Below are 15,270 nucleotides of genomic sequence, written 5' to 3' on the forward strand. Positions count from 1 at the left end.
TAAATAGAACTTGATGTTTTTTCATCAGGAAGAGTTTCTGTAATAATTATTATTTATTACTAAATGCAATGAAGCACAGCTATTTTGTAAACACAAGTTTGGGTATTAAAGTAACTTTTATCAATAAATATTTTCCTATTCTTCCCGATGATATGGGTTCACTTTAACATTAAAAACTTCAACTTGGAATTTAAATTATAACAGATGATTCCACCTTCCAACATGACATTTTCAAGTAAATAGTATTCAATTTTGCACACATGAATGATACATTATGTTATAAATGTTTCATATGAGTAAGTACAAGATTTGATGATCACTCAATTAAATTAATTCAGGCTAGATTCATATTATGTGCTGCTGTTATACTACCAACTCAGCTGAGGTTACACATCTTAGGAGGGAGCCACACTTTAGTGGTTTTTGCTACTAGACCAGTAAAGGAATCTGATCACAACTACATGAAATGCATCACATTTTGAACTAAAAACCTTAAAAATGTATGATTCTTGCAATTAAGTTGCAATGAAAGAAATTGCTGATAAGAAGCCATAGGAAAAATTTAGGCTTTGACAGGATTCAAAACCATGCCCCCAAGATACTAGTTGAGCACCTCTACTAACTGGTCTGCCAATCAACATGTGTTGGGGGTGGGGCAAATTTTGGAACTTCTTTGTTCTCATGGGAGAGTCTGATCACAACCAAATAAAATATATTATCTTATTACCTGTGGATGATACACAAGTAGAGAAATGAATCTCACAGGTGAGCCACACTTAAAGAAATCCCAGAGAGGAAGCCTGAATTTTTTCCATTTCTTCATCCTGCACACATTCCTACACTTAATAATTGGTTCATACGTCAGCGTGTGTTCATCGAGATATGAAGCACACAGAAAGTTTGAAGAGCACAAAAGACGCGTAAGAGTTGCTCGAGGCGTAGCCAAGAGCAACTCTAGCTTTGTGAGTGCTCTCTAAACTTCCCAAGTGCTTCATATCTCGATGAATGCATAGCTGACATATGAACCAATTGTTTTATAACATTTTCAACCCAATGGAAAATTTTCTTCTCGAGGGATATGTTTGTTGACGTCATGAGCATGCACAATAGGAATATGAAGCACGCTCGTGAAATTGAATTTGATTAGACAAATTTACTAGCTATGTTATAATAATAAACATTGCCAAAGTTTTCAAAGTTTCTTGAATTAAATATAACATCATTTACAGAGGAAAATTTACATTTCCTGGAGACTCTTCAATAGAAAATCTCAAAATACAATGAGAATGAGCCTGCCTGTCTTTGTTCAAATTTGAAATGAATTTAAATAACTTCAACAAGTCCACAAACATCCTCAAATAAAAGTTTCTACATTTGGCAGCTGTCATTATGATGAACTCTCATGCAAAATGAATCAGGTTGACAATCTTTTTCATTATAAAACACAAAAGGTGAAGTTTAAAGGTATAGCTATTCTTTCAACACAACATAGAGAAAGCTGCCATATATGTCACCACAACTGAGTCACAAGTACAGTGTCAATTATGAAGCTGTTTCATTTTCTGCCAATATCTTGAGACTTCTACACCTTCCCAGGAAAGATTACCACATGGCTCAAAAATACTGCAAGAGATAGCATTATAACAACATTATCTCATGATGCACTTCAGTAATGTAAATGGCATGTCCAAAAACCTTCCATTAGTTTTAACCACCTTTTCAAAACCCAGAGGAAAATTTTGATGCTGAATGACGTTTCCATTACTGCTTTTCACATGGCTGATGAAATGTAAGTGTAGTTATCTTAGATGTAGTAATATTTTCTATGTATCATCTTTTTCCTTCTAAAAGTGACCACTTCAAAGTTCTGATGTACATGTAACTACTAGCAACACATACACAATAATCATTTAAGACACCTTAAAAGCCTCTAATAAGGATGGTATTACTGTTACACTTTTACACATAACACAAACAATTTTCCTCCATTTCCAGAAATCATCTTGAATGAATTGCTTCTGACCATTTTATGGATGCATTTCTAGACTTGTGTCATGAGTACAGAGCTATGACTGAAAATTTTGTCTGTGGTAGATCTTGCCTCTTGCAGGCCACCACATACGCTTGACATTTTATTTTTTCCCAGCAAGTTATTCCACTTTAATTTCATCACATTTCATTCAAAAGGAAAAAAGAAAATTCAACATACTTGTCCCTTATATACAGTAGACATCTTCTCTCAGCATCTGATAACTTTTGACTAACTGCATCAATATTCTTCTGCAGATTTTGAATGCTAGCAGTGCTGACCAAAGTAGTTGGAATTTCTTCAAAACCCAAAGTGAAATGAAGTGCAAGCTTGGAAATATCAACCCCTTGTTCCTTCAAGAAATGGGTGAAAAAAAATATTTTTTAATATGAATCAAAGCAGGTAAAACAAGCTTTGCACAAAGATAGCTTTCTCAAAATCATAGAACAGAGAAATCTCAGGCAAAAAACTGTGACAGCTCAGACAACTCTAAAACATTATTGGGTGATATTTCTATGATTGCTATCGGGCAGTGTTAGTGGCAAATTCATAATTATTGATTTTACTGAGAGTGGAAGTCTCTTGTTTAAGTAGAGACTATTCTTGAAAAAGCAAACAAACAAGCACAGTGCAAAACAACAACAACGACAACAACAAGAAATTCTTAGAATTTGCTCTGAAAGGAAATGTGTCATGGCAGGTGTCCCCCAGAGATCTCTGCTTGGTCCATTGTTATTCAACAAATATATAAACGAAGTAAACTACAGTGTTCTGAACATGGTACTAAAACTATATGCCAATGATGCCACTGGATACAATTCTGATCCTTTGTCCTTAGCTCTACAGTTCATGGTCAATAAGAACTTGTACATGTTTTCTACACGGTTTGAGTAAAATTTACTCTCAACTAAAAACTCCACGACACAAGCTATGATCCTTGGCTCATCTACATACAAGCATGATCTTTTAGTCAACAGAATGGAGATTAAAGTGAAGCCTACTCTCAAGATTCTAGGAGTAATATTGGATAGGAAGATTTCTTACAAGGCACATATTTCAGCAAAGTTAGCAAGCATTTATTCCAAGACCTCAGCTCTTAACCCTTTAACTCCCATGAGTGACCAAGACAGAATTTCTCCTTACACTATCAATACAATATTAACCAGATAAGCGATGAGAATACAGAAAGATATCAATTTGGGGATAATTAGCTGATAAATTAATTAGCGGGCTAAATTCTCTGAACTAACATTATAGGAATTGTATGGTTGACAGTAAGAAGAATGACAAATTTGATCTGGGTAAACAAATATCTCACTTTGTTCCCATGAAAACTATGATTCTCCTGTATAGATATTTCTAGTTCCATGTTTAAAATATTGTAATACAGTTTTAGTTTGTCTTGGTAAGGTGCAGAGCAATAGACTCCAAGATGCTAACTATTATATCTTAAGAATTCTATTTGGGACTAAGAATGAAAGCTAAGAAACCTTACTGAGTCTTGTAGGCAAAAATACTTTAAACACTATTGTTATTACCAAGCTCTGGTGTTGATTTATAAATATCTTAACTCAATAGGTCCAAAGTACTTTGCCAATTTTCTGAATTTAAGGGATGTATGTTATAATGTAAGGGTTAAGGGAAGTAACTTGGTACAGCCTCCTTTTAACACTGAGTGGATGCAAAAATCTTTTCCATTTATAACTTGCAAGCAGTGGAACAAGCTAATGTTATATACTGGGAACTCAGATAAACTTCAAGTGTTTATAAAGGCTCTTCATAAGTTCAACTTAGAATCTTAATAGTAGTTTCTGTCTTACATACATTATTAGGTTATTTTATCATTATCATTTTTCTCTATTCTATTTTATTCTTTGCTATTATAGTTTGTGACTTTTCTAAATGTTCTGTCAAATTTTAGCACTTTTTGAATAATGGACTTATATTGAAGAAAATAATGTAAAATGGTTTCTGTGTTTACATAGCCTGATGTAAACGCGCGGGAGGTTGGGAGAACACGAGATAAGCGTAGGAAACCACGACGCGAAGCGGAGTGGTTTCCAGTTTATCGAGTGTTCTCCCAACCTCCCAAGTGTTTACATCAGGCTATGTGAACACGAAAACCATTTTACATTTCTTTTATAAAATAACTTATGAAAGAGGAACGAAAACCGTGTTTACATATGCTCATGTAAAATGGTTTCATGGCCAATCAGAGCGCGTGTACTATTTGAATTATTTTATAAAATGATGTATCTTTAATAAAGTAGGTATTACATTTTAATAAGTAGTTTAAGTTTTTCACTTAGGTTTTTGTAATTTTTTTCCACATATGCACATTCGAACAAGTTTTTTTAAACTCTTAGGTGTTAACGTTTATAACTAAAATACTTAGTTACTAAATAAATATGAAAAAAATTCACCCAGTTATAATTGGCAGGGGTTACTTCAATGTACCCAGCCCTTTACTTTTAAATGCTGACAGCTCATGGAATAAATAAGGACTATAATGCTAAAAAAATCCTTCTAAAATTAATGAAATTATTAGGGTATACTGAATGCATTTTAAACCAACACACCTGACAGTAATCAACAGCCTCGCTGCATTTTTTCCGTACAATTTCCCCAGCTGGGTGCCACGAGGGAGGCCCACGGTTTGACAATAATCCCATTGATACAGGAGAAGCATTTACAACTCCAACTCCAACTCCACTCTCCTAAACAACACAAGAATTAAAATATGAAAAAATTTGAATGACCTTAAGAGGAAAAAAAATGAAAAATAATATGAAAAGTTAACAACAAATGCTAATCATATGCCAAAGAAAAACCACAAATTTAATGCAATGGGCTGCCTGATTTATTTCCTTTTTTTCTTTTCCTTTCTTTTTTGCTTCATATACTGTTGATTAAAACTACCTTGTTTGTACCTGAAATTGTTATACAATAGATTTGGTCCTGAACCTGCTCATATTGTAATCCTAAGATCAGAAGAGTATCATTCACTGATGGTGGAGTAAACATTTGTTGGCCAAGTTAAGGGAGAGAAAAAATTCCCAAAGCCTGAGGGAAAGAAAAGCTATTACCACCATTTCAAGATTCAGACAAGTGATGATAATCATTTGCTTACTTTTGGAACATTTCACCTTGAAGATAAACAATTTGCCTCAGAACATTTATCATTAATAAAATTGATAAGAACTTTCAAAAAATAATCAAAATTGAGAAAATTAATATACAGAAAAGGAACTCAGCCTTCCCTAATAAAACAATATTTGTTTTAGTGGTGGTGTGTTTGGGGTCAGTTTTGAGACAGGCAGCATACTGAGGAGATTTGCTTTTAAATGTAGCATGGAAAGCCAATTTAAGCACATTTTATTTCCAACCAGTTGTCATGATAGAGCTGCTTTAAATCTTACTTTAAAAAAGTTCATATAATCTAGCAATCCAACGTCATTCAGAGAACAACGGCAATATGTCAACACTGTGTCAATGTTTATTTTACTCCTTTCCAGAACAGTCCTGAAGATGAATGAAACAGTAATCAGCAAAAAATGAAAGAAATTTTCAGAAATGTCTGGCTCTGAATTGGGTTCAACTACCAAGAATACAGTTGAGTAAGAAATAAACTATATCTGAATGTAGTTTAAAATGAGTTGCAGGTAACATTACTAGTAAGAAACCTTGTAAAAAGTTTCAATTTTTTTCCTCAAGATACATTACCACAGTCCAGAACATAGAAAGTAGAAAATTAATTAAGCTTGTTGGCTAACCTGAAACTATTATAAATTAAACTACAACATATGTATTCACCGAAAGTTTTCTAATGGATATCCTGTTATCCCAATAAACTTCACTTTCCCACTGTCTTTGAGCTGAAACCATAGAGAAAATTAATAATTAACAATAATATGTAATGAAAACAAAACACACTGAACTTAAAGATTTTGGCAAATGACATATTTCAACAGTTTTGTTTGAGATTAAATTCAAACTATGTAATTAAATATTGGAGTACAATTATACCAGCCCGCTATTGCACTATTTTTGTTACTATTCTTAATACTTCTGATAAAAATCTTGCAGAGGTGATGGGTAAACAAATTACCATAAGTATATTGTAAAGCATCAATTCAATGCAAATACCTTCTGAAGGGCAGGTAATGTCTCACTGATAATCATGTCCAATGAAGGAGCAAACTCCATATCATGAACCTGTACTGACAGGGAATTCACACTAAAAATTGTTATTGTTATTACTAGAAGTGCAAATCAGTGATTTCTGAAAAAATAAAAAAACTGTGAAATTATGGCAATTATAAAAGATGTGTTTTATAAAGCAATAAAAGGTTTCAGTAGAAGGGGAAGTCATGTTATAAGATATTTTGGTTACAATTAAAGCTTGACTGACATCACATTGAGTTGAGTAACAGTTTCAACCACAACACAAGTTAATATAAAGTTTAGAAAGTGATATGAGCAAATTACATTATTGCAATTGTACACAGTATATTCTTTGAAAATTATAGAGACACATTTCAGCTCACATGCATCCTTGAGCTAGGTAAAGAGAAATATCATTTCCTAGGGAGTTAAAATGGTCTGTGATAGAAAATTGGCAGGAAAACACAAATATGATCCTTTCCCTGAAATGCGAGCTTTTGCAAGTCAAACTAATTGGGATTCCTATGATACACCTTTGAAAATCCTCATTTCCAGTTTGAAAAATTTCAATTACATCCTGACAGTTTTCAATTCTGCAGAGCAATACCTGAATAACATCTATGTAATCCAGACCCAGTCGCTTCAAGCTTTCCTCAACACTTTGTAATGTTCTTTCAGCAGAAAAATCAAACATCTTTTGCATGTCAGGCTCATAGCGACACACCTATGAAAAACACAAAAAGGCATAATACATCTAGATAACAAAAATGTATCAGGCTTGAAATGAGATCATTAATGTAAACATTTGAGATGAGTAGTGACTCCAACTGGAGAGTAAAACTTTCAATTACAAACACTTTCTGATAGGCATTATTCCACCACTTCTCAACCATGTGACTATTAAAAACGGTGCTGTCAAACACAATAGCTATTAATATTTGTAAACAGTTTTGAAATTCTTAAAACATTTGAAACTAATGCAGATCTGTATTTCTACTTGGATCAAGGAAGCATTCATCTTTCTTTTCACAAATGAAGATGCTTACTTCAGTGATCCAAGTTTTAAAAAAGGCAAAATAAATTTTACCTTGGTGGCGATGTAATATGCTTCTCGAGGTATTTCTTTCAAGGCCTGAATATAAAACAGAAAAGATAAATTCCTGTGGTATAGCCTAACAAAAACTTGCTGCCAGTCCTTACTAATGGTGTCCATCTCACAGAGAATGGGTAATAATTAGTTACTGTAATAAAGAACAAAACAACTAACCAAACAGCAAATAAATACAAACCTTGCCTAAAACAGTCTCTGCTTTACCATGGCCATACCATGGAGCAACATCAATGTAGTTGATACCACTTTTTATTGCATGATGCACTACTTTCATGGACTCTTCATCATTAGTTTCCCTAAAGACACTTCCAAGTGATGATGCTCCTGTCATTGTTTAAAGCAAATAGTAATTTTTTAGAATGAAATTGACACGTCACCTTGTTGCAAGATATAAAAATTCATATTATTTGTTATCTATATTTGAATAGAAAAATTGAAATTTTCACACTTACTATTTGTGCAATTGATATGTAATCATAATTTGTACTTTAAGCAAAGCCTTAATTCACAATTCTCATATTTCTAAAATTCAATAGCTTCAGGGAAATATCACAACAGTAGAACAAAGCAATATCAAAAATGGCACTTGTCTCAGCTTTGGTTAAAATTTGTGTATTAATTGCCATTCTGAAACCGTTAAGAAGAAAAAAAGTTTTTGATGTATCTTTAGCAAAGGTTTACCATATTTTTGTTTAAGGTCTATGGATTCCCTGAGAAAACACTGTTAAAATGCTGCATTCATTTAAAGATGCAGATGCAACACCTATCAAGGAAAAGAGCATATTGATATTTGGCTTTCACAAGCAGTGCCTCTCCTGAGGTGATCCAATAAGGAGGATGCAAAGTTGAATTAATCAAATTTATCCTAAAAGAAATATAAATGTGGTACACAACAATACACAGTACCTTAGCAACATTATTTTTGGCTTTGTCTGCCAAACACAGGCTTAGAGTGCTTTATTTTCCTTTTTTTTTTTTTCACTTCTGCATTGTTTCAGAAGTTTAGAGTCACTTTAATTATTATATAATGTAAGATAGCTCTGAACTGTTTCTATACTTTAAACTAATTGCAATTGAACTATACAAAATGGGAGTGACTGAATTTGTTTTAGAATGCACATACAGCTACAAATATGGGTGTTTCTACTATACTATACGGTTGCTATGGTGGCTTATTGGTCACAAAAGCCTCACTTACATGTATTGGGAGGCTTTGAAGATTGAGGCATAACACAATAGACGCTATTCTTATTCAGTGACATGTAAATGAGTGGCCGGGTATTCTGCAGTTGCTCCATCATAAATTTCTCCTAATGAGGTGAATTTGTTTCACAATCAAGAGCATCCTTCCTTGGTGATAGTTCACTTTATTCTCGTGACCTCAATGAGTGATTCAGGGGTACCGCTGAGAGAAGAAATTGGATGATAGTTACTCTTATGGGTCAAACAATTAAGGTGAATTCCTGATGCAAATATTCTGTTTGGTTCTGCTCAACCAACCGCCTCGTTTAAAATGCAAGATTAAGATGGCCGCAAGCCCTGTGTCGCTCTTACGCTCAATGACGTTTTGCTACTTTCCTAACACAATATATTTCCTTTTTCAACATCATACATAACATGAAGTAATGATTAACAAACTGTATCTTACCAAAGCTCAATTTAGACACAATCATCCCTGTCTTGCCGAGCGGTTGATATTTCATTTTTCTAACGGCCTCCACACTGTGGAACGTTTCCACAAATGTGTTCGGTAAATCGTTCATCATCATATTCAACTGAAAAATCACAACTGTTCGCTAACGAACAAAACAATTTTGTATATTAAAGAAGAGCTCCTATGGAATCGCTTTGACAACGTACACGTGGATCGTTCTGTTCAGATGTGACGTGACATTACGTGACACTACTATTCATCACGATATCTGCGTGATCACGAGTCTCGCTCCCATGTTCTCCTAGACGTGAAGTATCTGTTCTACAGACAGAGTGATTAAATCAATGGTAAATAGACCTAAATATCCTGACCCTCACAGCCACATCATTCATCTTCGACAGCAGGTAGCGTTGATTTTGTTTATTCATTAGGAGGAATTTAGATGAGTTTGAGATTAAGGACCTCAAGTATGAGCATCAGTTCATTCTTACGCTAATTTCCTTACACGAGGACGTTGATAAAGCAGTAACTCAGAATTTTAATCAATTAAGACGAAAGCTATAAGGTTTACAGAGATAATAATAATAATAATAATAATAATAATATTAATAATTTATAGACTTATATTGCGCAATTATCGATATAAGAATTTTCAATTGCGCATTACAATTAAATGTTAAAAATTCAACCCTACATAGATACAAAAAACTAAAAAAAAAAACTAGAAAATAAAAAATAAAATAAAATAAATAATAAAACTGTTCACTAAGAAGATGTAAAAATATAAAATTAGATACCAAGAATTAAAAAGCTTTTGCAAATAAAAAAGTCCTAATGGCCTTCTTAAACTTGTTTAAAGATTGGGTGTTTCTGATAGAGCCCGAAAGATCGTTCCACAACTTAGGGGCGGCCGCATGGAAAGATCGGTCGCCGAGCGTGGTGAGTGTTTTACCCTTGCAAGGAGCAAGGAGTAAGCCGTCATTGGAACGTAAATCATATCTTCTGGTGTCTCTAATAGAAATCAACTCACTTATGTAGGCTGGGGCAGACCATGATTGCTTTAAAAGCAATTAAGATCATTTTAAAAACTATGCGATATTTTACAGGCAGCCAGTGTAGTGACTTGAGCAGAGATGTGATATGACAAATTCTGGAATATGAGGCGAGCAGCTACATTCTGGACTCTCTGTGATTTGTGAAGATGGCACTCAGGAACTCCAAGTAGGAGGCTGTTACAATAGTCCAAGCTGCTGGATATAAAGGCATGAATAAGTGTCTCCGTGCATTCTTTTGTTAAATATTTTCTAATTCTTCTAAAGTTATAAAGATAGTAAAACGCTGCAGAACAAGTCTTGGTGATACGATTAACCATAGATAGGTTTGAGTCACACCAGACTCCAAGGTTTTTAACAGGAGAATGCGGAGCTATATTTACTTTGCCAACTTTAATGCATCCAATATAAACTTTGGCGAGCTGCTGCTTCGTGCCAATTAAAAGAAACTCAGTTTTTTCTTCGTTCAACAATAGTTTATTCTCACGCATCCAGCACCTGATCGATTTAGTACAACACTCAATAGCAGTGTTGGCATCCAAGTGACCTGTCTCATCTGCGGGGCGGAAAGAGACGTAAAGTTGGGTATCGTCTGCGTAGCAGTGGACAGATGGAAGATATTTTTCGTCGACGTCTAGTAACGAGCTCGTATAGATGGTAAACATGAGCGGTCCTAAACAGGAGCCTTGGAGTACTCCGCAGTTCAAATCCTCTTCGACGGACACCCACGAATTAATATCCTCTGACTGCGCCCTGATTAATACAATCGGAACCACTTGGACACCCTGCCCCCAAGTCCCAGCGTATTGAGTGGCTCCAGCAAGATATTATGCTCGACTGTATCGAAAGCAGCACTAAGATCGAGTAGCACTAGAAGGGTTACATGTTGTTGATGCACCCTGTAAGCTGATTGAGCGTTCGGGTATAGATTCGTGTCGACCATGTGTTCGTGTATCTGATGGAAGACTGCTTTCTCAATGAGCTTCGATAAGAAAGCCAAATTGCTTACCGGTCTGAAATTCTTGAGTATGATATGAAGACCAGGCTTTTTGAGTAACAGACATACTAGTGCCTCCTTCCAGGACTTAGGAAAGTGTCCGGCTTCTAATGATTTGTTAATGATCGTAGTAATGACGGGAAGAAGAGCATCACATCTGCTGACCAAGCGAGGGGGCATTGGGTCGAGTGGGCAAGACTTCAATGTTGAGTTATGGATAAGCGACTTAACACTGTTGGCAGACAGAACCTTGAATGCAGATAACGATGGAGTCGACCAAGTAGAGCCATCAGCAGTAGTGGATGTGAAGGCAGGTAAATCTGTAATATCAGAAACGATTTGTCTCTGGATTGTATCAATCTTTGACACAAAATGCTTTCCAACTTCGTTTGCAAAAGTAGGGGCGTGCAGATTCGGAGGTAACTCATCGCCCTGCGACGGATTAAACAGGCGTTTATTAGCACGAAACAACGTTCGCTGATTACAGCTGTTATCCTCGACAAGTTTAGTGTAAAACGCCTGTCGTGCCTTGTTCATAAGATTGTTTACAGTATTGCGCTTAACTTTGAAGACAGCCAAGTGGGAATCAAGTTTCGACAATCTCCATGTTCTTTCAGCTTTCTCTTGGCTTGCCTGATTTCGTCTGTGTACTATGGAATTTGCGGACACACAACAATCGTTCGAGTCTTAACAGGGGCATGTTTGTCCAGCACAGCTATTAGGGTTTTGTTATAGGACAAAAGAAGTTCCTCGAGGTCGTCCGGTGGATTTTTGCATAGCTCAGACTTAGCTAGGTCATTATTCAGGGAATCCACGTTCACTGATTTTATTTTCCTATTTTCCTGTGTTCTGTAACAGCGACTAAGTCAGCTTTACACTAGCAAATATAATCGAAAAAGGCCGCTGATTGGTGATTGGTGTTGGTTGCGATACAAATTGGTGGAGTACCTTCTCTGAGAAATGCGCACGGGAATATTTGAATTGACAAGTGGAGTGGAACCGACTGATCGCTGATTGTTAGAGACATGAGTAGGGTCAAATTTCTTCAGACCATTTTCCCAGCCAGGATTTACTTCGATATCTCAAGACAGAAGTAAGCAATGCGGCATTTCGAAAATTTGCACTTTCTCGCTCGGTGATATACTTTTGGTGTTTCAGGCGGATGATAATCACAAGTTAGTCAGTTGATGTAGGAAGTGCGAACAAAGGCCAATCAAGGCAAACGTTGGAAGTACGAACAAAGGCCAATCAACGCAAACGTTAACACCTGTTATTGTTGTAGGAAGTGCGAACAAAGGCCAATCAACGCAAACGTTAACACCAGTTATTATTGTAGGAAGTGCGAACAAAGGCCAATCAACGCAAACGTTGACACCAGTTATTGTTGTAGGAAGTACGAACAAAGGCCAATCAACGCAAACGTTAACACCTGTTATTGCTGTAGGAAGTGCGAACAAAGGCCAATCAATGCAAACGTTGACACCAGTTATTGTTGTAGGAAGTGAGAACAAAGGCCAATCAACACAAACGTTAACACCTGTTATTGCTGTAGGAAGTGCGAACAAAGGCCAATCAATGCAAACGTTGACACCAGTTATTGTTGTAGGAAGTGAGAACAAAGGCCAATCAACGCAAACGTTAACACCTGTTATTGCTGTAGGAAGTGCGAACAAAGGCCAATCAATGCAAACGTTGACACCAGTTATTGTTGTAGGAAGTGAGAACAAAGGCCAATCAACGCAAACGTTAACACCTGTTATTGTTGTAGGAAGTGCAAACAAAGGCCAATCAATGCAAACGTTGACACAGTGGAATACAGTAGTCTGCTCTTGGAAAGCTTTCGCTAGCCACCATCGGCGAAGGAGAAATGTAACCATTTTGACTCGAAAGTTGGATATTTCCATTCTCTAACATCGCTTCACTGAACTCTTTACCATTACCCATCCTTGTGTAGCTTTTTCAGTTTTAAACGGCTTCCCAGTGTGACGCAAGTCACGCTCGAACGTTTCATTAGTGTGACGCGAATCGCACTCCAACATTTTCTGTAGTTAATATTAATTTCAAATCTTTTCGGTGACCTGTAGCAGTTGTAAAATGAGAGTACTGGGACAGGTAAATACCACAAAAAGGATGAAAAGGTGGTCCGGGACAATCCCAGACCACTTTTTCATACTTACCCTTTAACTTCTCCCAGAACTCTTATTTTACAACTACCGAGACACCTTTTATATTTCTCCTTACTCAAACTAACATGTCATAATTTTTTCACATTTTAAATTTTCAATCTTCAGTATCTCATCATCCTCAATAAATCCAACCAAGTGATTTTAGTTTCATACAACAGGATCAGCATCAATATTGTATCTTCTTATGAAGAAGTCATGGTATGACTTGATTTGTTCTTCTGTCAAAAGAGAGTCTTTGTAAAAGTATGACCGTTTTATTAATAGGTCACACTCTCAAGCTCTCGGTTGATGATGTTGAGCTGAGTATCTGAGAGGATGAAGATGTGGCATTTCACATTAACTGAACCCAATGCTTTGATGTTAATTACGAGCTGAACTCCTTCCTTCATATTCACCAATCTCAATCCTGAACCATGAAGATCAATGTCTCTCATACTCCTGCGATTGATGAAAAGACCGAATCCATCTCGTGCATAAAAGTCTGTTGCATTCATTGCACTGTTTTCTTTATTAAATCTTCTGAAAACTTCCTCTCACATATCTCTAGTCCTCATTCCTTGACTGTTAATCTTATCCGGGATTCCATTCACAATCACCTTCACCTCAGTTATGTCAGGATTGAAAGGCTTCTCACTATCTCTTGTTCCTGCTGCGTATGGCTCGTAAAAGAGAAGTCCCTTCATAGACCTCCTTGAGGCATTTCCTGTTTCACTGATTATTGTGTCAGTCCTTTTATCTAATGTCTTGAGATGAGCAACATGCTTGTACATGAATTCCTTTCCATTTCTTTAGTAAGACAATACCTCATCAGCGAGTTCTTGACTGTAAATAACTACATACTCAAGCTGAAAGTTGGTCAATTCACAAGCAAGATTTGCTGGTTTGGATTCTTTCACACCACTACCAACAGGTGCAAGCCTGATTTCTTGTAGAACCATTGAGATCTAAAGGAACTGACAGCATAACAAGTGCAGCTCCCTTCTCTGTTTTTTCAAATCTGTTCCTAAATTGATTGCTCAAATATTGGAGAGATACACAGCAAAAACAACTGGGTACGTCACTTTAGTTCAAGTAATGTGATGATGGTCTTTATATAGTGTATATACACTGAGTCTAATGTAGGCAAAGGGGTTGTTGATCTCTCAGACAACAAAAAAGCCAACACCAACAGGTGCAAGCCTGATTTCTTGTAGAACCATTGAGATCTAAAGGAACTGACAGCATAACAAGTGCAGCTCCCTTCTCGGGTTTTTCAAATCTGTTCCTAAATTGATTGCTCAAATATTGGAGAGATGCGCAGCAAAAACAACTGGGTACGTCACTTTAGTTCAAGTAATGTGATGATGGTCTTTATACAGTGTATATACACTGAGTCTAATGTAGGCAAAGGGGTTGTTGATCTCTCAGACAACAAAAACTAAAACCCACAGAAGGAGAGTTATATAATACTACAAGGAGAATGTTGCAGATGCCTGAGCAAGTCCTTGGTGTCTGAAAAGAAAATCAATCAAATCACGTTAACCTTTCACACCGTAACATTACTATGCATATTCTCTATACTGTTATCTACATGTCCCCTAACTTGCTGACAAAGAGAACCTCTTTAACAATCAGATCTTCTTTAGTTAGAGATAATTTCTTTTATTCTCATGACCTTAATGTATGACTTAGGGGTGATATTGTAGGGAGAAATTAGATATGAGTCACTCTTAGGGGTAAAAGGTTAATAAAACTTACAGTTACTACAAAAAAACATGTTTCCTTCAAAACACGAGAGCTCTTGGGAAGAAGGCTCCATGATCTCGTGATCCAATGGAATCCTGTACTTGTTCCCATAAATATCATTGAGCTTATTATCTTTGTCAACTCCCGAGGTCTTCTCATCTCTAACTTTGCATCTGATCTTTGAAAGATCCTCAGATTAAATCAATTCTCTGAACATGTCTGTTCTCTCACTCACAGTCAGGAAGAGGTCCTCATAGGGCTTGAATAGATCATAGCCATCAGTGTCCGGAATGATTTCTTCTGTGAATTCGACTGTTAGTCGATCAACAAGTGCTCTTGATACATTGTTTAA

The 15,270-nt window shown here is 36.1% G+C and overlaps 1 protein-coding gene across 3 annotated transcripts; it reads right to left on the reverse strand.

Moving 5' to 3' along the window:
* Positions 1–187: 187 nt before the first annotated feature.
* Positions 188–9,176, reverse strand: LOC131782330 (uncharacterized). 3 transcript variants are annotated; one of them, XM_059099056.2, is made up of 10 exons: positions 8,953–9,176; positions 7,483–7,628; positions 7,281–7,325; positions 6,801–6,917; positions 6,176–6,244; positions 5,843–5,904; positions 5,449–5,551; positions 4,609–4,746; positions 2,210–2,382; positions 188–1,623 (listed from the first exon to the last, which is right to left on the reverse strand). In XM_059099056.2, exons 1-10 carry the CDS (start codon positions 9,071–9,073, stop codon positions 1,539–1,541), a joined length of 1,059 nt encoding a protein of 352 aa, XP_058955039.2. In that variant the 5' UTR covers positions 9,074–9,176; the 3' UTR covers positions 188–1,538. The 3 variants fall into 3 exon arrangements, with proteins under 3 accessions (XP_058955039.2, XP_066029117.1, XP_066029118.1); XM_066173020.1 differs by lacking the exon at positions 8,953–9,176 and adding an exon at positions 8,503–8,674; XM_066173021.1 differs by lacking the exon at positions 8,953–9,176 and adding an exon at positions 7,986–8,065.
* Between the last annotated feature and the right edge of the window lie 6,094 nt (positions 9,177–15,270).

The sequence above is a fragment of the Pocillopora verrucosa genome, chromosome 10 (genome assembly GCF_036669915.1).
Source record: "Pocillopora verrucosa isolate sample1 chromosome 10, ASM3666991v2, whole genome shotgun sequence".
In the NCBI taxonomy this organism is placed as follows: Eukaryota; Metazoa; Cnidaria; class Anthozoa; order Scleractinia; family Pocilloporidae; genus Pocillopora; species Pocillopora verrucosa.